This window comes from Megascapheus bottae, unplaced genomic scaffold, assembly GCF_031878675.1.
Source record: "Megascapheus bottae isolate mThoBot1 unplaced genomic scaffold, mThoBot2.hap1 HAP1_SCAFFOLD_162, whole genome shotgun sequence".
Lineage (NCBI taxonomy): Eukaryota > Metazoa > Chordata > Mammalia > Rodentia > Geomyidae > Megascapheus > Megascapheus bottae.
In genome coordinates, this window is record NW_028327429.1 from 298,245 (window position 1) to 324,916 (window position 26,672).

Here is a 26,672-nt window from a genome sequence, read left to right on the forward strand (position 1 = left end):
TATCATTTTCTAATAATCCCATCGGCATTACAGTCTGCTAAGTAAACAATAAATGAACACAAAACTAAAACATTATGCTGAATTTCATCTTTGCTTCAAATACTGAGACTTGTAGTCATAGAGTCACCATCAGAAGTGTACTGTAAACATATGGAAATATCAACTAATGAAGACATTTGAAAGAAAACAGGAAAATTTTATTTACCATTATCATTATTTAATAAAAACTTAATCAAGATGCATGTTTCACATAATGCTTTTTAAAATGTAACTCCTTTGTTTAGGTACTTAATGATAGTAAGAAGACACAGAAAACCTTGAAAGAACTTATTGACTTCATGAGAGGAAAATGATGCTGCTCAGATAACATTAACAAGTTTTTTGTCTTGCTTTTAACCGAGTTCTCACTCATAGCTATATTAGAAAGAAAGAGAATTTTACTTTTCTATTGCTGATGGTCAGTTTTTCCAGAAAATGTCGAAGGACTGTTGATGGATCTTCAATTAGACAATTCCATAAAACTTGCTGGGCCACAGCACTCACTTTAGAAGAGAAAGTTAATCAATCATTTGTCAAATAGGAAATGAGTCTATCAGGTGAAGTATCATTCTCTTTACAAACTTTACTCTCTCCCCTTTGCCTTAAAAGCTTTCTCCGAACACTTTCTTTATCTGAAGATGGCATTTTTGTTGTTATTGTTTTGGCAGTGAACATTTTCATGCATAAAGAGAAGGAAACAAAAATGCACGTAGGATTGTCTTTAGGTATTAGTGTTGCTCTCTAGAGACTATTTTTTGTGAATATGCAGTTGTTTTTGTTGTGGACACTACCCTGGTCGTAAGAGCAATAAGTTTCTATTATAAAGTCAGATTCCATTGCTGCTTAGTGAATTACTAGGACCCAATTATCTGTCAAACACTTTTCGGGCTTTTTTTGTGTGTGTCAGTCATGGGGCTTGAACTCTGGGCCTGAGCATTGTCTCTGAGCTCTTCAACTCAAGACTACTGCCCAACCACTTGAGCCACAGAGCCACCTCCAAACTTTTTAGTGTTTTGATTAGTTATGAAACAATGTTCAGGAGGTTTTGCTATTCTTCTGCCTCATTAGCCCAGTGTGTACATGTTATGACCTTTGCCTCTCAACTATTTGGAACTTCCACTTAAAATGATCTTTGCCAATTTTGTAAATGAATGGTAAGATGGCTTGTTATTTTAAACAACCATGCTATTTACCAGCATTATTGTCCAGTAGTCAATTTATATATCCTTTGTCCATTATCCTGCTACAAGGAAAAGCTGATTATTTGTTCTTAACATTTGGAATGTTAACAACTTGTCTGCTACAAATATAACTCATCTTGATTACTAGTCTAACATTTCACTTTGTAATTAGTCTCTGTAGGCAGTATTTTAGGAAAGATAACTAAGTAGGAAAAGACAGCTTGGCTGGTATTAACTTAAAAAGCTAAAGTTAATAAGGTGTCTGAAGTCACTGATGTTTACAAATGCTTTTTTCTGGTTATAAACAATGTTCATGGACCCAACTGTTTATTTTTTAATTTAATTTATTGTGCCAATATTGAGGCTTAAATATAGGGCCTGAGCAGTGACACTTAGCTTTTTTGTTCAAGACTAGATTTCTATTACTTAAGTTGCAGCTCCATTTCTGGATATTTTTTTATATGAGTCTCACATACTTTTCTGTCTGGGCTGTTTTGAACTGCAATCCTTGGATCTTAGCCTCCAGAATAGTTTGGACCACAGTCATAAGCCCTGAGTGCCCAGCCCAACTACATGCTTCAAACACATTACTTTGGTTATAAAAGTATTAGAGGAAGTCATAAGGTTAGTGTGACATATCTGTAATGTTTACATAACATAACATATGATCAGTAGATTATGTGTTCAAGGGCAACTTACTATTTCCCATCAGGGTACTAGCTAAAGAACGTAAGTACAAGTTTAATGGATCAAAATGGTACCTGCTACTCCATCTTCTCGGACCTCACCATCCTCCATTAAATGAACTATGGGGAGTACTGCCGCACAGATGCATGCTGGGAATACTGCTTGTGGGGGCTGAGGTACGTGGTGGTTTGGAGTGTGTTCAGTGGTGTGTTCCTCATCTGAAGGGAGAGAAGAAATATGCTTTTCTCAGTGATGTGATTCAGATGCATTATTTAGTTTCAATTTTACCTGCTTATCAGTATCATAGGAAATACTAGAATTTTTAAAAAGGCAAGTTTGGAAAGTGCCCATTCTGTGTTAACACAAATAGAACTAAATCACTTCTCGAGTATTACATTTCTATTTTCTAGAGAAACAGAGGCATATGCCGGGGCAGGCGGATCAGCTCATGAAAGGAAATCAGAGAAGTTAAAATTTTAATGAGATATACTATCTTTCTGTTTTGTAATTGGTTGTATGCATGTAAATGTGTGTGATACAAAAATGGGAGAAGTGGTAGGACAATTTGAAGTGGCAGGAAATATGCATAAATGCTCAGTCAGGTTAAAAATGACAGCCCCCTCATTCAGGGCCTGATCTTTGGTGAATGTTCAACACTAGTCTGACCTACACAGCAGGTTCCACCTCAAAACCACAAGAATAAGAAGAGAGAAGACAACTGCAAGAGGATGTACCTTCTGCACTGACTGCTGAACGCACTGACCACACCGACCCACGGCGGAAGGAGTAATTCCTGTGGGAGGTACTGGAGGTGAAGGATGGACTCACAGACAGCCGGCGAGAGGCCAGATTGGTGACTTCTTCTACTGACAAACAAAATGGGGAATGTGAATTTTGGATTTATAATATAAATGTATCATCATCATGGTAGCTGGGATTTACATCATAAGAACATAGTGCTCTCAGACTGTGTGAAGCTTAGGGAAGGTAAAGGAAAAAAATTACCACCCCCTAAAAGAACTTTGAACAAATAAAAGAAGACAAAACCCCCAAAGAAGTCTGGTTCCTCAAAAGACTAAACATAGAGCTCACCTATGACCCAGCAATCTCACTCTTTGGCATTTACCCAAATGTCCAGAAACAAGGGCATACTAAAGTCACTAGCACAACAATGTTCATTGCAGCACTATTTACCATAGCGAAGATATGGAACTAACCCAGATGCCCTTCAGTAGATGAATGGACCAAGAAGATGTGGTACTTATACACAATGGAATTCTGTGTTGCCATCAGAAAGAATGACATTGCCCCATTCATAAGGGAATGGAGAAACTGGGAAAAAATCATATTAAGTAAGCCAGACTCAAAGGAACATAGGTTCCATGGTTTACCTCATTTGTAATAATTAGTACACATCTAGGACTCTCCTAGCAGAGGATTGCCATAGCTCAGAAGTTGTGTACATAAGGTCATACAGGATGAGGTTAAACGAAATGAACTCTTGGTTAATGAAACAAGAGGTTTATCTTTGTGATTGCTGTCCTTAGTACTATGTGATGTTATTTCTTTGCTTTTCTCTTTTTTCCCACTTATAGCTAATCTCATGAGGTTACTATATCTGAATTTGTATACAGGCATACTGTATTTACACTTAAATGTTTATTTGAAATAGGAAAGGGAAAGGGGAAAGCAAGATGACTGGGAGAGGAACTGGGGAGGGAAAGGGGGAAAACTATGACAGCGAGTATCAATGTGTGAGAAGTAATGTACCTACTACCTGACAAACGTAACTGTAACCCCTCTACACATTATCCCAACAATAAAATACAATAAAAAGAATAATAAATACATGTAAATTTTCAAAGAACAAAACAAAACAAAAACAAAAGCAAATGTCATGTACAGTAACAGAAAATTTCTCCCCAAAATTCCCACAAAAGTAGGGCAAAGAATCACTGAATTTCGATTGGCAAAAAGTCATTTTCTGGTCCCATCCTCCAAACTGCTTTCGCTTGTGAAGGTTAAAAACAATTTGTGTACTCTAGCTTTACTTCTAGTGATACTGGAGTGGCTGCATCTCCTTTCCTACACACTCCGGATTCCCATGGTTCCTGAACCACAATCAGCGCCTAGGGGTTCATCATCTGTTATGGACTAGGGCGGTTCCCATGTTCCTCTAGAAACAGACTAACTCTACACTTGGGAAAACACACATCTTCTCTCTTGCTTTCTATAGCATGAGGATGTGTGAGAGCCAGGGAACCAGAGAGGGGCAAACCCACTCCTGTCACATAAGGTCACCATTGTGTGTCCAAAGCAAGTCCACTTCCTATGCCTCTGCCCCTCCCAGCCCCAGCAAGTCCCCTGGGCAGAAGCCACCTTATTCTTCTGGCTCTGAGTTGGGTGAGCAGGTGGGCTCGTAGCAGGCCTCCTGGGTGATAGGGATGGCTGTGATGAGGCTGGCTTCTCGACCAAGCCTTTTCTTCTCTTCCTCCTGCTGTAAGTTCTTTAAGATGTGTTCTGCCCTTTGGTGGGAGCGGGACACGGCGCGGGCTGAAAAGGATTTCTGTGGAGATATGAAAAGGCAGTTTCTTTAGAAGTCAACCTGCCTGTAAAGTCCTAGGCAGAAAGAGAGAGCCAATGAACTGTGCCAAGGTGGTAGTTTTTCTTTAAGACATGTTTGAGTACCCATCCCTTGTTTCAGGGGGGTTGCTGGTTTTTCTGTCAGGTTTCTATGGTGACGTTTCTTGTATTGAATCAAAATAACTCTTCCACAATGCCTGTAATCTTTGGAAAGCCATTTCACGTGCAGGTCTTTGGGTGATATCAGTGATTGGCTAAACAGTAAGACCCAAGTAAAATTAGGCCTGAAACTGGCTTTAAATGAACAGTTATTGCATGAAGTTAGTGATATAGAATTCAGTCATGGAAAGGAAGAGATTTATCTCTTACATAAATCAGTTAGATAACATTTCATTTCTGTAGATCCAACTTTTATCCTAGACATTATCAGAGATAAATGCGAATTCAAAAATGTGTAGGAACTAAGCTACTCAATGGAAACTCATAGTGTTACTCAAGTTGAAGGCAAACGTCTCCCTTTATCAGAGGCAAAGGTAGAAAGGCAAATATTAAGACCAACCCACCAAAGGATAAAAAAAACAATAACAGAGTGATTAAGCACAGCACTGGTGGTTCACATCTGTAATCCTAGCTATTCAGGAGGCTGAGATCTAAGCATTGTAGTTCAAAGCTAGCCTGAGAAGGAAAGTCTGCCAGACTCTTCATTTTGTTTTTGTTTTTGTGAGACTCATCACCAATTAACCATCAGAAAAACTGGAAGTGGTTCTGTGGCTCGAAGTGGTAGAGCATTAGCCTTGAGCAAAAGGGCTCAGGAAGAGCACCTAGGTCCTGAGTTTAAGCCTCATGAATGAAAAAAGTAAAAGAGGGGCCGGGAGTTTGGCCTAGTGGTAGAGTGCTTGCCTAGCATGCACGAAGACCCAGGTTCAATTCCTCGGTACCACATACATAGAAAAAAGCTGGAGGTGGTGCTAAGGCTCAAGTGGTAGAGCTCTAGCCTTGAGAAAGCCCAAGGACAGTGCTCAGGCCCAGAGCTCAAGCCCAGGACTGGCAAAAAAAAAAGAAAAGAAAAAAGTAAAACAGAGCAAGAGAGAGAGAGAGAGAGAGAGAGAGAGAGAGAGAGAGAGAGAGAGAGAGAGAGAGAGAGAGAGACAGAGAGACAGAGAGAGAGAGAGACAGAGAGAGAGAGACAGAGAGAGAGACAGAGAGAGAGACAGAGAGAGGGGGGGGGAGAGGGAGAGGGAGAGGGAAAGGAGAAGGAATTAATTCTGTAAATGTTTCCTTCTTTACTTGTTCTTTCCTTAATTATGATGCTTATGCACAGACAAATGGGACAGAGCCAGTGGTCTCAATATCTTCATACAATATCAATTCACACCTCTTTGCTAAGACTATTATCACATAAGCTCTTAGAGACAGATGGTAGTTCTTGGTTGCACTTCTATAGAACTTCATTCTTAGTAGCCCTACTTTTCAGGATACTGAAACAAACTAAATGATTACTATAATGAATAGCACAACAGCAGTTAAGAGTAATTACAAGGCTATTTGGTGATTAATTTTGTAAACACAAAGTAAGAATTGTGCAATGAAAGTACAAACACTAGTTAATATAATTAGGGCACATAATTTTGAATCCATTGTTGGGCAGGAAAGTTACCTGGTGCGATGATGCTTCACAAACATTTTGTCTAGGCTGGACATGAGCTCCAGTGCAATTTCTGTTTCTCTAATAACTAGGATTACAAGTATGAGCTACCTTATCCAGATTATTTCCTAATTTATAAATATTGTACTCTTAATTCAAAAATACCTACTCAACAGGCAAGTCCTATTTTAAAGATTTGTTTAAAAATAATCTTTGTTTATTTATTTATTTTTGTACTGGTGCTGAGGTGTAAATTCAGGACTGTACACTCTCACATAGCTTTTCTTTTTTTCTTTCTTTTTTTTTTGCCAGTCCTGGGCTTGAGCTCAGGGCCTAAGCCCTGTCCTTTGATTTTCTCAAGGCTAGAGCTCTACCACTTAAGCCTCAGCACCACTTCTGGCTTTTTTCTATGTATGTGGTACCAGGGAATTGAACCCGGGTCTTTGTGCATGCTAGGCAAGCACTCTACCTCTAGGCCAAAGTCCCGGCATCACACAGCTTTTCTTTTCCTTCCCCTCAGGGTTGATGCTCTGCAGCTTGAGCCACATCTCCACTTCCAAAGGCACATATTCTTGGTCTTGTTTTGCAGATAAACTATGTTTTAAATTTAGTTGCTATGTCATATATACAAGAGCAGCAGAAGACCCGAGTTCTGAGAATGATGGTCACAAAATGAGGACTAAAGAAAAATGCTAACACTCTCCTTTCACCTGTTCTTGCAGGGCCATGACGTTAATCTGCACATAGTTTATTTATATACTAGAACTCTGTGTGTGTGTGTGTGTGTGTGTGTGTGTACTCAGCCTGGGGCTTGAACTCAGGGCTTGAGTGCTCTCCTTGAGCTTCTTTTTCTCAAGGCAGAGCTCCACCACTTGAGCCACAGTTCCATTTCAAGTTGCTTTTTTTTTGATGGTTAATTGAAGATAAGCTTCTCATGGACTTTCCTGTCCCACGCTGGCTTCAAACCGCGATTCTCAGATCTCAGCCTCCTAAGTAGCTAGGATTATAGGCGTGAGCCACCGGTGCCCAACTGACATACTGTAATTTAAATGGACATGTTTGTTTCGCCCAAAGTAGTGTCTTTGGCTATGAAATCAATGCGTAATGCCTTTAACAGTTCTACAATGTGGCTGCTGCTTTGATTATAAAACAAGAAACAACTGGTTTGGAAGTATGGATACATGTTTAGTCTGAGATGTTAATTCTTTCCATTCGTAAGAATAAAGACCGCCGAGGTTGGTTTACTGTGGTTGTGATGACATACAACAAAAATGAACAAATTGTCTCACACATGCATTGTTCTGTTTTTTTACATCGACTCCATGCCACCTGGAGATACAAGAGAGAAGATGCTGCTACTCACAGACTGGTCTTCATTAATGGGATCCTGGACACTTCCACTGCACTGAGCAACCCACGGAGGGTCAAACATGGGGACAGATGGCATTCCCAGCACTGGAGAGGGCAGGGTGAAGTTGATACTGGGCGGCGGGATCTGTGCATTGATATCAGAAGAATGAGGTGAGTACAGAGGAATATAAGTGTAGACACGAGGATGAATCTTAAGTGTACTTGTGATACAATCTGCCCTAGTCAGTGCTAAGGAAATGACTCCCCACAGAATAAGCAAGCACCAAAAGGGAAGGCTGTTTCTTAATATTTTATGTTATAGGGAACAGGATAAGTCTCCCAGGGTCTCAATTTAATCTCTGGAACAATGAAAGGTTTCAATCAATTGATTTTAGTTGTGTTAATCAGTCAATCTTCCACAATGCATCTCTTGACTTTCTTAGTTTGTATTCTGCAGTGTGTGTGTGTTGGGGGGTTTGGGGGGGGCTGGGGGCTTAACTGAGGGCCTTGGGCTTTCCTTGGCCTTTTCCATTCAGGGCTGGCACTCTACTACTCACACCATACTACCAAGTCTAGCTTTTTGCAGGTTAATCAGAGACAAAATAAATAAATAAATAAAACAAAACAAAACAAAATTCCCCAGTCTTTTCTGCCTGAGTTGGCTTGGAAATATCCTCAAATCTTAACCTCATGAGTTGCTAGGATTATAGGCATTGAGTAGCTAGTGTCTGACTTTACTTGTTTATTGTTTTAATGAGCGGAATTTATTCACTTCCTTGTATTATTAGAGAAAACAAGAAACATTTCTTTGGCTATACACAATGTGGCTCTGAGGTTTATGGATTTCAGCAAGCCTTTCTAGTTGAATTAAGAATTTTGTTTTTAATTTACCCCCTATGTGTGAAGCATTACTCACCTTAAAGATCTGTTGTGCCCCCTCCTCCATGCGGGGCCAGACCTGGTAACGGAATCTCCAGAGCCTGTGGAACTTGAGGACTGCATTCAGCCTCTGCACTGTCTCTGGGTGATGGAACTCAGACATCAGCATGTCAGACACAGCCTCAGGGACCTTCACAGCACACAGCAGGAACATGGCAGCTATAGACAGACAGTAGCTCATCAGCTACAGATGTGAACTTTTTGATTGATTTCTGGGCTTCAGGGAAGTGGGAATTTTTTCTATCTATTAAAATGACTCTTGAATTACTATTAGCTACTATTAGCAAGGCTCCTAGTGCCAATCAAAGCCAACCTTGTTTTAGGCACTGGAAACCCAGCATCACCATTCTACCCATAGTCATCTAAAAGCTGGTGCATAAGAAGCAATAACACCCATGACCCAGCAATCTCACTTCTTGGCATTTACCCAAATGTCCAGAAACAAGGGCATACTAAAGCCACTAACACAACTATGCTCATTGCAGCACTATTTAACCATAGCAAAGATATGAAACTAACCCAGATGCCTTTCAGTAGATGAATGGATCAAGAAGATATGGTACTTAAACGCAATGGAATTGTAGGCTGCCATCAGAAAGAATGACATTGCCTCAGTCATAAGGAAATGGAAAGACTTGGAGAAAATCAGATTAAGTGAAGTAAGCCAGACCCAAAAGGAACATAGGCTCAATGGTTTCCCTCATTTGTAATAATTAGTACACGTCTAGGACTCTCCTAGCAGAGGACCACCATAGCTCAAAAGCTATATATATATATATATATATATATATATGTGGTCATATAGGATGAGATTCAACAAAATGAACTTTAGGATATGGAAACAAGAGGTTTATCTTTGTAATTATTGTTCTTAATGTGCTATGTTATTTCTTTTCTCTTTTTTTCCTCTTACGGTTAATCTCATGTGGTTACTGTATCTGACTTTGGTACTGGGTATATTGTATGTACATTTATTTCTTTATTTGAAATAGGGAAGAGAAGGGAGGAAAATAAGATGATTGGGAGAGGATAGGGGGTAGGAAACGGGGACAAAAGCATGAGAAGGGTTATCGGTGTTCGAGAAGTAATGTACCTACTCACTACCTGATGAATGTAACTGTAACCCCTCTACACATTACCCTGACAATAAAATAAAATTTAAAAAAAGAAGAAACAAGAACATGATGCTTCAGGAGTTACGCTATAAGCAAAGCCTCCTCTGGCTCATTGTGAAAAGAAAATGCCAGTTTTGAAAACAAATAGGAAAGAACAATCACATTGTGACATCTGTTCTTTAGGGCAGGGTTAGTCTTCCTAGAGTGACCCAAAGATGGTAGATAAACCTGTTCTTTACATTAGCTATGCTAAAACCAAAATCCAAGTCGCAGATTCTATTTACAAAGTTCTGCCCTTCCCAGAAGTAGAAGAAAGTGAGAAGACAAGAGAGATTTATTAGACTATAATATTGCTTTTTTAATTTTGGAAAAGCAAGACATCAATAAGAGAAAAGCCATGTGCTATAAATTACAAAGCTACTGAATAATGAGAATATAGAGATAGAAAGATGAGCAGAATTGTTAGACATCATCCATAGTCTCTCTTGTTTTCTTCTCCAGAGATGGCACAGGACACTGTCCTAGAAGATTGGGTTGAGTCCTAACTCACTTCTCTGATCTGAGATCTTGGGCAAGCCTGTTAACTCCTACTAGCTTTCATTTCCTATTAGTGAAATGCTGCTGCTGCTGCTGCTTCTGCTGATACCTGAGTCCAAATTCACTAGAGTAAAATAAAACACTATATGAAACAATACTTTGCAAAGTTCATTTTACTTTCTAGGGAAAGTAGTTGAAAGGACATTTATAATGTACAGCCAGAAGAAGAGGAAGAAGAAGAAAAGGAAGAGATCTGAGTCTGACTTTTCTGGCTTTCTAATCTAAACTGAATAACTTTCGATAAGTTTCTTCAATTTGCTGAAGTTTGCTCATCTCTAAGAGAGTTTATTAATTAACTAATGTGAGTGATATCACTCAGTAACAAATGTTAGTTCTTCTGTTCATTAGCTTTTGACAATTGTTTTCTTTAGCCTACTAGCCATTTAAATCTCCACTTACTCCTTTTGTTCTCTTTATCCATTTCAATTTCTTGTTAAAGCAGAACTCCAAACCGATCTCTTTATAGTCATACTTGGAATACTCACTAATCAGCAGATATAATGATATTTTTACACGACCTTTTTCCTTTGAAACATTCCATAAAAATATTCTTGAAGAATTACTCCTCTTGATTCTCATGGCTAGTGATGATAAAATTTCCACATTTTGGATCACTTTTAGGGGAGCCTTTCCTTGACTGGTTATTTTTTCCAGCCTTTTTAGTGGAGGTCAATGGTTTAGTAATTATCTTTTCTTTCTTCTTACTAATTCTTCTCCACATAGCATGCATCCAATTATTTTAGCTGTCACATCAACACATATTCCAAACTGACCTCTGGCTTTGGCCTTTCTCTCTAGTGTTGGTGTTGTATCACAATTATATATCAATCAACTCTTACTCACCCCCCAAAATTGAATGATCTTTATTTTTTACTTTGAAGTGTTAGGGTGTTGGGTATTGATGCTACTCAATACCACATGAGCTAGAAGTACACCCTATGCCTTTAGACTTATTATTATTTTTTTTTGTGGGTCATGAGGCTTGAACTCAAATTGGGCGCTGTCCCTGAACTCTTCAGCTCAAGGCTACCATCTTATCCTGGGCCTGGGCATTTTCCCTGAGCTCTTCAGCTCAAGTCTACTACCCTACCCTTCAGCCAAGTTCCACTTCCCGTTTTCTAGAGGTTAATTAGAGAAAGAGTCTCAGGTTCTTTTGTGTCTGGGCTGGCTTTGAACCTTGATCATCAGATCTCAGTCTCCTGAGTAGCTAGGATCACAGGTGTGAGCCACCATGCCCAGCTGCCTTTTGTCTTATTTTTGAAACATGGTCACATTAGAGATCTCAAACTGTCCTTGAACTCAGTATGTAGCCCATGTTTGCCCCAAACTTGAGATACTTCTGTCTCTTCTTCTCAACTACAGGCCACCATAAAAATCATCACTTAAAAAAAAACCAGGCAAACTCTCCCATTCATTGCTGCTACAGGAAATGTGATGATCATTTATTTGTTCCCTGTTACAGCAGTCCTCCTCAGCTCAGAGCCTAGGGTGCATTCTCCACACTGATTGTAGACAGTTCACACACCAAAGCTGATATCCTAGTTGTATACTAACATGATAGATAGGTAGTTCTTCTCTAAAATAACCCGACTTGCCAAGTCAATATCCTCAGCCTTTCAAAACAAGCCCTGAATATTCCCACACCCACATGGGTTTTCCCTGTTAGGAAAACACTTGTTTTCCTGTTAGGTTGACAAATTGCCTGTTCTTAAAGCTCTGTCAACTTGTTTATTAGAGTTGTCCCTCCCCACCCCCCATGGAAATCTTTCTGTCTATACTTCTGCAGTTTTCTCTAAGAAGCATAGAGAAAAAAATATGGCTTTAAATAAAAACAAAGATATCTTACAAAGATATTTGTTGCTCTATGGCAGTAAAAGATTAAAAGGCTGAAATCAACTTAAAGTTGCATTTAAACACCCTGGTTAAGAAAAGTATGGTGTATTTACCTAGTCAATGGAATATTTTGTAGCTATTAAGAAAAGTGAGAAGTTAATGCACCTACTTATTACCTGGTGAATGTAACTGTAATCCCTCTATACATTACCCCAGCAATAAAAACTAAAATTAAAATTAAGAAAAAGAAGACTGAGAAGAAACTGTAAACTGATGTAAAAATGGCCAATTATAGATCAGTGAAAGAGAGTGTAAAGCTTTTAGAATATGTCCTGTTTGTGTGGCAATGAAAATATTTAATATAAGCCTACAGTTACATGAAGATATAAACCACAGTGTACTTTAAAAAGATTTCTGGGAAGTTTAAAACTTGTACCTGCAAGGAAGGGAATGAGCAGTCTCAGGACACAGGGTAAAAAATGTAGTTTTATGTACTCTTGTACTGTCTGTATTTTTGTCACAAGTGCTCAAACAACTACAGACAAGTACAGAAATCTATATAAAAGGAGCCAAAAATAAAGATCCCATAGTTTACACTTACCACTTTCTAGCTATGTTTCTTGGACAAATCACTTTACTTTTCAATAAATGTGTTTTGATATTGTAATGTGAGAATAGAAATTGCTCAGATGAGCTGTAATAAAGTTAACAAAAGTGGTTCATAGTAAATAGAAGTTAGACAAAATGAACTTTATCATTTGTGAAATAGAGTGAAATATAGATCCCAGGAGTAATTATTCTGATTTGGTACCAACCTGTTAAAAAGTTTGGATCTGAGATGTCCCTTAAAGGGTAGGCATTAAAGGCTTGGGAGCAGTAAAGCCTTTAGGAATTAATGTCTGACAGCAGGTGCTTTGGTTGCCAGTAGCATACCGATGAGTCTAAGAAAGACAATCTCTCCCTAGTTTTCCCATTTCTTCCTACTTTTAACAAGTTGCTCTCAGTCAGGAGGGGAGCAGTTCTGCTTTGCTGTGTGCTGCCCAGCCCTGCTATTTGCTACTCTCCCCCAAAAAGCCTAAAGGTAGAGTCCTCCAGATAATGAAATAGAATCTCCGAATCTGTGAGCCAAAGCAAACCTTCACTCTTCATTGGTTGATAGCTCAGGTTTTTGTTATCATGGTGGGAAGCTGACTGGCCCACATCCTGAGACAGATCCATTGCTCTGTGCAAACGCATAGTAAATTGGGAGGTAAGCACTCAAACCTGGATCTACTTTCCTAGAATGCACATCTCTGTCTAGAGTTCTAGAAATGGCCACCAACCTGACCTAGGAACATGGAAGAAAGCGAATGTGCCTCTCTTTTTCACTTCAATACTGGGAGCTATGACAGCAGATGTGGAGAGCTGGAATTGAGGGGTATTTCCTCACCTGCTGCCCCAGCCATGTGCTCATCCATGCTGAGGAGGAGCTCCCAGGCAGCTGGCTGGATGTCTCCATACATCTCCTCTGTCAGAATCGGTGCTGCCTTGATTAGCAGAGACAAAGGAGCCGGTGACAAGCTCATCACCTGGGAAAAGATAACAATCATGCTTTAAAATCTTTAAGATGCTGGATTACTTCCTGGAACTTAATGGCCACATCTCCCCTCTTTGCTTTCTTTAAATGGCCCGAACATACTTTCTAAAATGAAAGCATAGGGTTGGGAGTTTGGCCTAGTGGTAGAGAGCTTGCCTAGCATGCACAAAGTACTAGTTTCAATTCCTTGGTACCATGCAAAGTAAAAAGCCAGAAGTGGTGCTGTGGATTAAGTGATAAAACTCTAGCCTTGAGAAAGCTCAAGGAAAATGCTCAGGTCTTGAGTCCAAGCTCCAGCACTGGCAAAAAAAAATGAAATCATAGTTAGTTGACACAAATGTAAAGTGTATGTGTTCATAGTTGAAACAAATTAGAAAATGAAAAGATTAATCTCATAATGTTTTCATTCACAGAAACAGATTTAAGCTGGGTGCTGGTCTCTCAGGCCTGTAATTCTAGTTACTCAGGAGGCTGAGATATAAGGACCATAGTTAGAAGCCATCTGTAGCAGACAAATCCCAGAGACTCCTATCTCCAGTTAACCATTAAAGATCCAGAAGTGGAGGTATTGTTCAAGTGGTAGAGCCTGAGCTGTGAACAAAAAGCCAAGGGCGAGAGTCAGGCATGGAGTCCAATTGTCAAACAAATAAACACTCCACAGAAACAGAAATACCCAGCTTTAATCCACTAGAGACGAATGAAATGAAATATCACTCTACAAGGAAAGAAAGATGTGAGGAAACATAAATTTTCATGGGAATTGGGTGGACATTTTAAAGATTTTTTCCCATCTACTGGTACATTTCTATTGAAAATTATAAACAATCTCTAACTTATAAAGGAATACATTTAGAAAGTTAGTTTTCTTAGTCATTGTGAAGTTGAAACACCATTTTACATGATGGTTACCATTCTAGATTCATCTATAAAATCCTTGCTAGTCCACTTCTTCAGACAATTAAGGTGATAAGTATAGATTCACAATAAACCATTGCTGAACACCAGTGGCTTATACTAATAATCCTGGCTACTTAGGAGGCTAAGATCATAGGAGCATGTTTCAAAGTCAGCCCAGGCAAGGAAGTCAGTCCATGAGACACTTACCACCAAAAGTGGATGTGTGGTTCAAATGGTAGAGCACTAGCCTTGAGAAAAAAAAGCTCAGGAAAGCTGAGTGCTGGTGGCTCATACCTGTAATCCTAGCTAATCAGGAGATTAGAAATTAAGGATTGGTTCAAAGCCAGTTGGGACAGTCAGTGAGAGTCTTATCTCCAGTGAGTCACCAGAAAGCCTGGAAGTGAAGCTGTGGCTCAAAATGGGAAAGCACTAGCCTTGAATGAAAGAGCTCAAGGAAAATGCCCATGCCCTGAGTTCAAGTGCCCAGGCCCTGAGTTGAATCACTTCAAGTACCAGCATTCCAGCATTAGTGCACGCATGTGCATGCATACACACACACACACACACACACACACACACACACACACACACACACACCCCAAGTAGTCATTTAAAATGCATTCCAGAAAAACATGAATTTTTATTTTTCTTGGGTGCAGGTACCAAGGTTCAGAGCTTAGGATGCAGAAACAATGTGTCATGCACTTAGTAAAAAGGTAAATGTGGTTTTTAAAAAAATTAATTCATTCCATAATCCATTGAGATAAGGCTGCTTTATAAAATTTCCCATTTTATAGATAGGAGACTAAGTCTAAGAGTAATGAAACAACTTACCCATGTCCTAAAGCACTAGATTTGGGATTAAAATCCAGACTGTCTCATCCCCCAAATCTATGAGTTGTATCGTCATCTTCAGATGTGAGCTTCACAGGTCTGAGAGGGGGGACAGGGGTGACTACAGCCCATCTCCCTAGGGCCACTGCCTTTCCAACAAGAATTTGTTCTCCCTTGCACACTTGATAACACTTTAGCTAGCCAATCAGCTGGGTCTTTTGTCAACACTACCCATTTGTATGGCGTGTAGCGAACACTAGGCTATCTGTAGCTTCTTCTCTGTTAATGCTCTAGGAAAGTTTATGATCCCAGTGCCGTACCTGAAGCCTGATATACTTTAACATTCCAGAGTCCTTTTGCCCTTCTAGGTTGGCCTCGGAAACTCTCTTCTTCAGTGAAGGTGTCCTGAGGCATGACTTATCCGAACACTGCAAACAGGATGAGCTAGGTCATAAGGATGTTATACCTTCCTAAACAAAATCAGAAACAAAAACAAAAAGAAACCACACACAGCAGGAATAATTTAAGGCAATCTTATGGGTCCACATTTTTTAAAGTCTGAGAAAGGTAGTGAATTTTGAAATGTAAAAGAAGATTAGAAAAGAAAAATTAGTAACAAACTTGTCTTTTACACTTGCGCAGGAATAGAGATCCAGAGAGGCATAGTATCTGTGACTTCTTAGCAAAAGAAGAAAAAGACAAGCATCTCCAAATTTCCATTTCAGGAATAATTTTATTACAAATGGTGAGAAACATGAGTGTATTAAAATGTTAAATGTTGCAATTTGAGCAGGCAGTGTCCCTGATGGGTTGATGTGTTTGTTGGATACTTGGCCTGAAGTTGGTGGCAGTATTTTGGGAGGTTCTGGAAATTTCAGGAGGTGATGCCAATTGGGGAAAATAGGTCATTGGTATCTTGTCCCTGCCTTACTCTTGCTACTTCCTGTCCCACATGAAGTGAACAGCTCCTCCTCTACAGGTTTCCACTTCCATGATGGTCTGACAGCATATACATGTGTAGACCACCCTGTCTTGGGCTGAATGTGCTGAAGCCTTGAGCCTAAACACATCTTTTCTCTTTTAGGTTGTTCTTTCATATACATATATATATATATACATATATATATATAATTTTTTGTCAGAGATATGTAAACGTAGTGGATTAAGTCAGTTAAAATCTACTATAAGCAATACAGGACTCAAAAGTACAAGTTAAACACTTTGGTCATAGGCTAAAGAAAAATTTTCAAACAAAAGTGTTAAGATGTAACAGGTCTTGGAGTGATTCAATTTTTTGAGTTGTTGATATATTTTAGATATGAGGCCTTTGTCCGTTGTTTGGTTGGTGAAGATCTTCTCCCACTCTGTAGGCTTCCTAATTAATTTACTAGCTATGTCCTTTGCCATACAAAAGCTCCCTAGTTTAATGCAGTCCCACTTATCCAGCCTTTCTCTGATTTGTTGAAGTAACAACCATCCCATTAAAAATGAGCCAAAGACTTAAAGAGAGTCTTCTCTGAACAAGATACAAAAATGGCCTATAGACACATGAAGAAATGCTCAACATCTCTGGTCATAAAAGAAATGCAAATCAAAACAACTCTAAGATTCCACCTCACTCCAGTTAGAATGGCCAGGATCAGGAAAATGAATAATAACAGATGCTGGAGCGGATGTGGCCAGGAGGGATCACTACTACACTGTTGGTGGGAGTGCAAACTCATTCAACCATTATGGAAAGCAGTATGGCAGTGCCACAAAAGGCTAAACATAGAACTCCCCTATGACCCAGCAATGCCACTACTTGGCATTTATCCAACCATCCAGAATCTAGGGCATACTAAATCCACTAGCACAACAATGTTCATTGCAGCATTATTCACCATAGCAAAGATATGGAACCAACCTAGATGTCCCTCAGTTGATGAGTGGAGCAACAAGTTGTGGTATTTGTACACAATGGAATTCTATGCTGCTGTCAGAAAAAATGACATCGCCCCATTTGTTAGGAAATGGAAAGACTTAGAAAAAATCCTATTAAGTGAAGTAAGCCACACTCAAAGGAACTTAGGCTCAATGGTTTCCCTCATTTGTCATAATCAGTAGAAACCTGTGCTCTACTAGCAGAGATCTGCAATAGAGCAAAACCTTGATACATAAGGCCATATAGTATGAAGCTAATCGAAAAGACCTCCAGGATATTGAAACAAAAGCCGTATAACGAATGACTGTTGTCTTTAATGTACTATGTTGTCTCTCATCTCCTTTGCTGTCCCTTGGTTATCTCATATTGGTATCTCACTTTGTTATCTGATATATTGAATTTATTTGTATTTGGTTATTTGAAATTTGATAGGGAAGGGGGGAAAACCAAGACCAGGGGGTGGGGTGGGGGGGGGAGGGTAATCGGTACCAAGACATGTGAAAGGGTATCAATGTATGTAAATTAATTCACCTTCTATCTGGCAAATATCATGTAACCCTTTTATTAATTACAATTAAAAAAAAGATGTAACAGGTCAAAGACAGTAGCTATCAAGGAAGTAAGAGCACAGCAATCAGCATCTAGAACTGAGTCTCAGCCGGAAATTGATTTCATCTGAAAAACAAAACATGACTCATCTTTAGGACGCTGCAATTTTTCTTTCAACTGGTGTCCTCAACCTGAATCCAAGAATAGGCTTGACTCATCTGCATAAACATGGGGGAGAGAATTCCTTCCTTTGACTCCTGTACTGCTCCAGAATGGAGTGAGGAGTAAAGTAGGGTGAAAGATAAGACCCTATGGAGACAAGTCTTTGTTTATCTTAAATTCTGATTCTTCCTTATTTTACACTCAAGGTTGTGGACAGAACAAAGCACAGAATAACTGCACAAAATAAAGCTCCTTTGTTTTTCCAGGGCCATATCAATGAGACTTTTTCTCTCTGTGCCAATGGAAAGGAACTGAAGTTAATTATATCTTTTTGACAGACCTTCACCTTCAATGATATAGAAGGAGACGGTGTTGAAAGGAAGGGTAAATCTAAAAGCTCATTCACGTTCCAAAGGAAGTCTTTTGAAACATTAAGAAAAATACACTAGACAATGCAACAGTTATGAGGTGGGCATGGAAGAAACTTTTTAAATGAACCCATTGGGAATCAAGGAAATATTACAATTTACTGTGTTCTCAAAAGAAAAAAAATGGGAATACAAAGCACTTGAAGAGAAAAATACTGTATTCTTTTCATTTTCTACTTTCTAGTAAACATAAAAGCAATGTACAACATAAACAGCATACTCATTTCATGTAGTTTGAAAACTTCCCAAAATAATATACAGTATGTTCACCATATAATGTAGGCTGTAGCTCTTTAGAGAGAGCAAAGACAATTAAAAATGTTATATGTGCTCTTCTTTCTACTTTTAGTCTATTTTTCTTCTCTATGTGACTTAGCAAAAGTGAGATAATGGTCTGCATAGGACTTACACTACTGTTGAAAGTTTAAACAATTTATTTCATTGTGATTTTATAGTTTGTTTTTATGTCTTCCCAATTACTTGAATTTCATTCTCTCTATTTTTGCAGTTATTTTTCTGTACTTTCGCTAGACATTTCATGACTTTCAGCATCATGGATGAACATTGCTTCTTGATTAAATTATAGAAATCTTATTTCTATAGTTTATACAAAAATACTCAGCTTAGGAGAAAAATGGATGTGCAATTATGCTATCCAGTGTTAGAACTGTGTTTAGCTCTGCCTGCTAGGAACAGATGGTATAAGTCAAACTTGTATGTTAGCTGTTTAGTAGTTTGAGATATTTCCTGAGGAAGTATGGTATGTTCGGGTAGCTTTATGACAATTAAAGTGCCTATTTTAGTAAGCAGAGAAGGGGATTGGAGAACCCTCATATCACAGCAGTAGGTTGCTCACAATGTTTAAGTGAACTCATCAGATTTAACTTAGGCATCAGAGGAAGGGGCATGTGTGATGGGCACTCCAGAAGATGGACCACTAGAACAATCCAAAGAAGCTGCAATTAGTCACATTTTGTTTGGTAACTTGATATAAAACTGGGTCAAAGGGATCTAGGTATTGACTAGAATAGAAAGCTATTTCCAATGGCACCCATTAGTGGTTCTTTGAAAAGTTAGGAATTTCACTTGACTATGAGATACACATGAATGGTTGAAATAATACAATAAACTAGAATGAACAAGGAGACCTAAAACTAATTACTTAGGGAAAAAAACCCAGAATGGACAGAAGAAGATCTCATGTTTTTGTTGGTTCTGCCATGGAGCTTCAAATAAGGAGGCAACTTCAGAGCCCCAACATCTCTTGGTGATACTGACGAATAGTTACTGTGAGATGATACAGAACTTTGACTAATGCCATTTTCTTCTATACACATTTAGATGAATCCATAAGAGTTGATTTGAATTCTCATCTTGACTACTATTGATTAAAATTCAAAAACCTGCCTTCTATTTTTTTTTTTTTGGTAAGGATTTATCACTTGTGTTTGGATCAGACAGAGGAGTGAACTCCATCAAATTCATGTCCCATGGCATGAAGGACTCAGAGTCTGAGTCATGTTTTTTTTTGCCAGTCCTGGGCTTGAGCTCAGGGCCTAAGCACTGTCCTTGGACTTTCTCAAGGCTAGAGCTTTACCACTTGAGCCTCAGCACCACTTCTGGCCTTTTTCTATGTATGTGGTACCGAGGAATCGAACCCGGGTCTTCATGCATGCTAGGCAAGTACTTTAACCACTAGGCCAAACTCCCGGCCCCGATTCTGAGTCATTTTAGTGATTTTTAGAATGAGCAAAATGATAAATCCATGGGAATTTAGCCCAACTATAAAATAAATAAAACAAGAAAAGGCTCACACCAAGGTAGAAAGAAGCAGAGATGAGGAACTCTAAGATGGATAGTGTTGCTATTAAAATCTTGGAAGTTGTCTATTTTTTTCTATACTGGCCTTTATAAAATTCTGCTATGTTCTTTGAAAGCCCTCCTGTTCCATTTAGCAAAGACTGTTGACTACAGAGGAATGCTAGTTAATTATTTCAGGTAAACTTTTATTTAATCAATAATAATTCAAGAATGTTATTGAATTAGGCATACACTAGAAACTGGAAGAACAATTCATTCATGATGCTTGCTGTCCTTGTCTCTCCTTAGGAGATTTGGATAACAAACAAGTAAACAAATAGAACAAAGTATAAATAAAATTTAAAAATTAAAATTAAAAGTATGTCTTGGAATGGAGGAATAAAGGGTGAGCAAAAATAGTCACATTCAATGTAGATTATGTAAAAATAAAGAACTATGTAACTTGAGGGCAGGGAGGAGAGGGAGAAAATGGAGTGCCTCAAAAGGCTAAACTCCCCTATGACCCAGCAATTCCACTACTTGGCATTTACCCAACCATCCAGAAACTAGGGCATACTACACCCACTAGCACATCAATGTTCATTGCAGCATTATTCACCATAGCAAAGGTATGGAATCAACCTAGATGTCCCTCAGTTGATGAATGGATCCACAAGATGTGGTATTTGTACACAATGGAATTCTATGCTGCTGTCAGAAAAAACGACATCGCCCCATTTGTTAGGAAATGGAAAGACTTAGAAAAAATCATATAATAAGCAAAGTAAGTCAGACTCAAAGGAACCTAGGCTCAATGGTTTCCCTCATTCATCATAACCAGTAGAAACCTTGGGCTCTATTAGCAAAGATTTGCAATAGAGCAAAAACTTGATACATAAGGCCATATAGTATGAAGCTAATTGAATGGACCTCTAGGATATTGAAACAAAAGCCATATAATGAATGATTGTTGTCCTTAATGTAGTATGTTATCTCTCATCTCTTTTGCTGTCCCTTGGTTATCTCATATTGTTACAGTATCTCATTTTGTTATCTGATATATTGGATATATTTGTATTTGGTTATTTGAAATTGGATAGGGAAGGGGGAAAACCAAAATGGGAGGATGGGGGGTGGGTAATGGGTACCAAGACATGTGAAAGGGTATCAATGTATGTGAATTAATGCACTTTCTATCTGGCAAATATCATGTAACCCTTTTACTAATTACAATAAAAATATTAAAAAAAGAAAAGAAAAAAAGAAATAAGAGGTAACAGTGACACATGAGCAATGTACTCATAGCCTGGCCTATGGAATTGTAACTCCTTTGCACAACCACACAGGTCATAGTAAAGAATGAAATAAAAAAAGAGATACATGGGATGAATCAGTGTGGAAATAATGAGGAATTCATCAATTAGAAAAGCTTCCATCAGCCTACCGGGCTCTCTAAGGAAACAATTTCCTAAGATTTCAATACCAGAGTAGTATTTCTTAAAAGGGACAAATGTAGTGCTTCATGCAAATTTGGCATACAATTATGTTTGTATGCTATCAGTTATATGTTTCATTCTTGCCTCGGAAATGAAGACTTAATGTTTGGATTTAGCCTCATAATAATGTCTGAATCTTTAGAAAAATACATCAGTTCTGTAGGAAATTAGTTGGTCTCCGGACATTTACATTGACTTTCCAAAATTCACCTAAACTGCACTATCTTTTTTGGGGGAAGGGGACTGCATTTTGCCATTCAGCCTGTGCTTCTTTGCAACTGAAAGGAAAAGAGAGGGTTTTCATTATCCATTTTCTACTATTCTTGATCTTAGCCTTAAAAGTAAAAAAGTTATTTTTTTTAAATTGAGGGCTGGGTATTGAACCCTTGGCCTTGTGCCAACTAGTAAGTGTTCTACCACTGAGCTACATCTTCAACTTTCACTAAACATTATTGAACATGTATGCTATTAAGATTATAGAAACACTAGGTATAAACACTAAAGAAAAAATACATAAAGCTATTTAGTGAAGGAAATAAGGAAATATAGAATGATAATTCACATATATAAAAGGCACGTAAGTTTGGAACTACCACAAATAAAGTAGAAGAATGAACAGTGAACCTCTGAAATATTAATGAACAAGTTGATAGATAGGTTACAAAATGTACAGGCTACCACAAATGTATCCTGCCAGAATAACCAATTAAAGAACAAACAGGAATGGAATACCAATTGCTCATAATTGATTCTCCTATTTTTTTTTTTACCAGTCCTCGGGCGTGAACTCAGGGATTGTGCACTGTCCTTGGGCTTTCTCGAAGCTAGAGCTCTACCATTGAGCCACAGAACCACTTTGTTTCCTTCATTTATAATAATGATTATATGTCTAGGATTTTCCTAGTAGAGGATCACAATAGTTCCACAGCTATGTACATATGACTATATAAAATGATGCTAAGTAAAATGAACAAATAGAAACAAGAGATTTTCCTTTATGGTTCTTGTTTTTAATGTACTGTATGAATTTATTTCCTTTCTCTTTCATTTTCTCCCCTATGATTTATCCCCTATTGTCACTGTATTTGATTTTCGTACTATGTGTGTGTATATATATATATATATTCATATATATTTATCTGAATTAGGGAGGGGATAGGGAACAACAAAATGGTGAGATAAAGGACAAAGGATGAACCAATGTAAGAGCAATACTCACAAGACAATGAACTCGACAACTTGGGGGTCTTGGGGTGGGGAGGAAAAGTGAGAGAAAAACATGGGAGGGGGTAACAATGTTTGACGAAAAATGTACTCACTGCCTTAAGTATGTAACTGACCCCTCTATACATCACCCTGACAATAAAATTAAATTTTAAAAGGAAAAGAAAACAGCTACAGAAGCAGCCCACAGCATTGAGCCAAGCATCTTGGCTAATGCCTGCTGAGGGGCAGATGAGTAGCTCAGGGCTTTCCTAGTAGGAATGCAGCTGCCCTCATTACCGTCTTCCTGTTCTGCCAGTTCAGCTGCTCAGGGTAGTTGTCAAGAAAGGGAAACCAAATGCATGGAAGGTGCCAGTTTCTTGAAGGCACCAATTTTCTTTTATATGAATGGACCTAGATGGTCTTATTTTGTCTGTGGACAATAAGACCTTGTGCTGTTTGTTTCATAATATATAATTGTACTATCTGATAGGAATCTGCTTTATTCTCATAACTCTATGATGCTCCCCTCTCAGCCCATTCTTTTCATGTATTCGAAGACCCTTTAAGAAGGACTTGCCTCTCTCCTCTTGGCCTTTGCTTTCTGTGTATCCAAAGATGGAATATGAAGGATTGACTCCCACTCTGTTTTCCCAGGTGCATACAGATACCAAGGAAGCCACCCAAGGTAAGTGCCGACTGCCTGACTCCATCAGGGCAATCTATCTAAGCCTGGCTGCAGACATGCCTTCATGGGCTCAATCAAAAACTCTGTATTTTTTGTTGACCTACTAGCTTTTGCATTAATCTCTGCTTCCTTGCTTAGACTACATAAAACCTAGCTCCTCGGTGTTTCATTAGCATAGTAGATAGTACATCAGAGAGAGCTCAAGGTTCTCTCTAGCCTTGAGAAAGTCCAAGGACAGTGCTCAGGTCCTGAGCTCAAGCCCAGGACTGGCAAAAAAAAGATGTGGTATTTATACACAATGGAATTTTATGCTGCCATAAGAAAGAATGACATTGCCCCATTTGTAAGGAAATGGAAACACTTGGAGAAAATCAGATTAAATAAAGTAAGCCAGACCCAAAGGAAGACAGGCTCAATGGTTTTCCTCATTTGTAATAATTAGTACACATCTAGGACTCTACTAGCAGAGGATTACAATTATGAAAAATCTAGATACATAAGGTCATATAGGATGAGACTAAATGAAAGGATCTCTAGGATATGGAAACAAGAGTTTTATCTTGTGTGATGGTTGTTCTAAATGTACTATGTTATTTCTGTTCTCTTTTGTTGCCCTTTGGTTAATCTCATATTGGTATCTGACTTTGTTACCTGGCATATTGCGTATACAATTATTTGTTTATTTGAAATAGGAAAGAGAATTTGGAAAACAAAATGATTGGGAGGGAGTAGCAGGGAGAGAACTGGGGACAAAAACATAGGAAGTGGTATCAATGTGTGAGAAGTAATGCACATACCATCTGGAGAATGTAACTGTAACCCCCCTATATATTACAAAACAAAAACAAAAAACAGCTCCTGTCCCAGCTGAGACACACATCTCCAAGCCTGCACAAAGGCTGTGTCCCTCACTGCTCCAGCTCAATAAACAGTCCTCGCCTGTGAAAGATGGAGTCCAGCCTGTCCTTTCTCCTCCACTTTCCTAACACCAGCTTTTTGTAACAAACTACCACAAACCTCAGGTTGATTCATGTACAGTTCCAGAGGTCAGAAGTGTAAAACAGACTGGCTGGATGGCTTCCTTCTGCAGGCTCACAGGATACTCTTTCTTCCTGTCTTTTCCAGCTTCTAGAAGCTTATGGCCCTGCACATTCTAACCTCTTCCTAGGTTCCAAGAAAACTATTCTGCCTATCATAATAACTTACTTTTCATCACTCCCTGTTAGTATTCCTATTTTGTCCATGACAATCTAGGGAAAAATACATTTACCCATGAACATGAATACAGACACGTTTTTTGTTTTTTGTTTTTTTCCCCCCACTTCTGTCTCTGCTCAGAAGTGAAACCTGCAGTCTGGTTTATATTATTGCGGTTGCATAACATTTTGTTCCTAGAGAAGATGGCTGGGATCTTATGCTTCCTATCACATGAATATTATCCAGAAATCATTCACTCACCTCTTTCTGCTTCTTGCCCCTCAAAGCCACATTACTGGCATTATCGCTTTCCCGCAGGGAATCCACACTGTCTCCATAGAGCAATTTAATGGCCCTGACCAGGCGGGCACAAGAGCGGCTGTGGTGCAGGTAGCAGTGTGGATGGTAGTAGTCAACGTGTGTGCAGAAGAAACTTTGTTGATTGCATAGCAAGATCATCACCTAGAATACAAACACGTGTGAGACTTCACCTGACACCAAACATCCAGGCAAACTGAACATGTATGTGGTACAGAAGATAGAACATTAGGCTGTCTGCTTCCCTGGTGGAGTCTGGAAACCTTCAAGATTTAACAGCCCACAAAAGAACAGACTTACAAGTTGGTCCATTTGACCTTTGCTCTCTCTCCAAAATACTTGATAAAAGGGTCACTTTGAAACAATAAAAGGTTAAGAGATCTTCAGACACTCAAAGTAAGTATTTTAGAGTTTATAGTTTCTAAGTGCTTTCAAATGGATAGTCCAAACTACCATCTTGCCTGGCTCTTAGCTCTTATGTGGTGATAGAAGTCAGACAGCAGAGGTTAGACTGGTGAGAAATTTGATCTTAGAGGTTCTGGCTGACCTTTGACAGCTGTGGGAGGCCTAGAGCTCTAATGCACCCTAGGTGGAACCTGAGGCTCTGTCTGCAACTTCCATTCTCATGAATAACTTTGAATTAGAACTTGAACCCCAGCATAGAGTTTCATGTATATTTCTGGTCATCTGATATTTTTTCCTCTGGCTTTCAGGACATCCTAACTTGTGTCTCATAATTCATCCAGCTCTAATACTGTCATCTAAAATTCCCCATTTAGTCAATTGAAATTATAAGATTGTTTTGAGATAAAGGTGAAGGATGACCTTGAGTTTTGTAACACTTTTTAAATTCTGCAGATTAAATCCAAGACAATTCACATGCTAAGCATAAGTCAACTATATTCCTAGATCCTGAGTTTGTAATCTTTGGTCTCTTAAAATGGCAATAGCATACTTAGAACCACCATTAGTTAAATATTCATCAAATGACCTTCTTGATTTTTTTTTCTTCATGATACTTACTCCTTCATTGACAGCTAACCTATGAGGGACTACGAGTTATATTTGTTGAAGAATACAAAGCAAGTGACCAAGGGTAAATTGAATCAGGCAGGACAAGCACTCATTTTCTTAGGAGCAAGGGGTTTGGTTTATTCTGAGACAAAGATTAACAACCAACACTATATCCTGTCAAACAACATGAAGAGTATTCCATACCCCATAAAGTCTAACACATGTACATGCTGGTTTAGCAGAATAACCTGCTCTTGCAGGACTCACTGCTTATTTCCTTATATTCTTCTTTATCCTGCCATGAAGCAGCATACACATACACATAAGCACTAGAAGATTCCCTAGTATTCTCAAATCTGGCAGTTTGAGAGAAATGCCATGAATGCTTATCAAAAAGCAAGCAAACCAAGCAGATGTGCAAATATGTTACTAGATTTTCCTCAGGAAATTCTGATTCAGTAGTTCTGGGTTGAATGCCCTAGAAATCTGTTAATTTTCCAAGTAAGCTTCATGATATCTCTTGCATAGGTACATTTCTAAGATCACCAGTGATCCGCATCTTCTGGCAATTTAAGTGCTTTTCTGAAGTCTTTTTCCCCAGAATGAGTTGATTTACT

At 38.7% G+C, this 26,672-nt stretch overlaps 1 protein-coding gene and 1 long non-coding RNA gene across 2 annotated transcripts in view; both read right to left on the reverse strand.

Moving 5' to 3' along the window:
* Nucleotides 1–122: 122 nt before the first annotated feature.
* LOC150039876 (uncharacterized) lies at nucleotides 123–2,716 on the reverse strand. Its single transcript, XR_016534195.1, has 3 exons — nucleotides 2,642–2,716; nucleotides 1,982–2,125; nucleotides 123–542 (listed from the first exon to the last, which is right to left on the reverse strand). It is a non-coding gene; the product is annotated as an uncharacterized LOC150039876 (long non-coding RNA).
* Nucleotides 2,717–4,287: 1,571 nt separating this feature from the next.
* The window catches only part of LOC150039877 (protein unc-80 homolog), a gene marked incomplete at its 5' end in the record, with an annotated part of 39,046 nt that continues 16,661 nt past the window's right edge, over nucleotides 4,288–26,672 (reverse strand). The window contains 6 exons of the mRNA XM_090327549.1: nucleotides 4,288–4,473; nucleotides 7,499–7,630; nucleotides 8,402–8,583; nucleotides 13,399–13,537; nucleotides 15,597–15,704; nucleotides 24,985–25,185. Coding sequence (XP_090183675.1) covers nucleotides 4,288–4,473; nucleotides 7,499–7,630; nucleotides 8,402–8,583; nucleotides 13,399–13,537; nucleotides 15,597–15,704; nucleotides 24,985–25,185 — 948 coding nt within the window. The remainder of the gene's footprint in view (nucleotides 4,474–7,498; nucleotides 7,631–8,401; nucleotides 8,584–13,398; nucleotides 13,538–15,596; nucleotides 15,705–24,984; nucleotides 25,186–26,672) is intronic.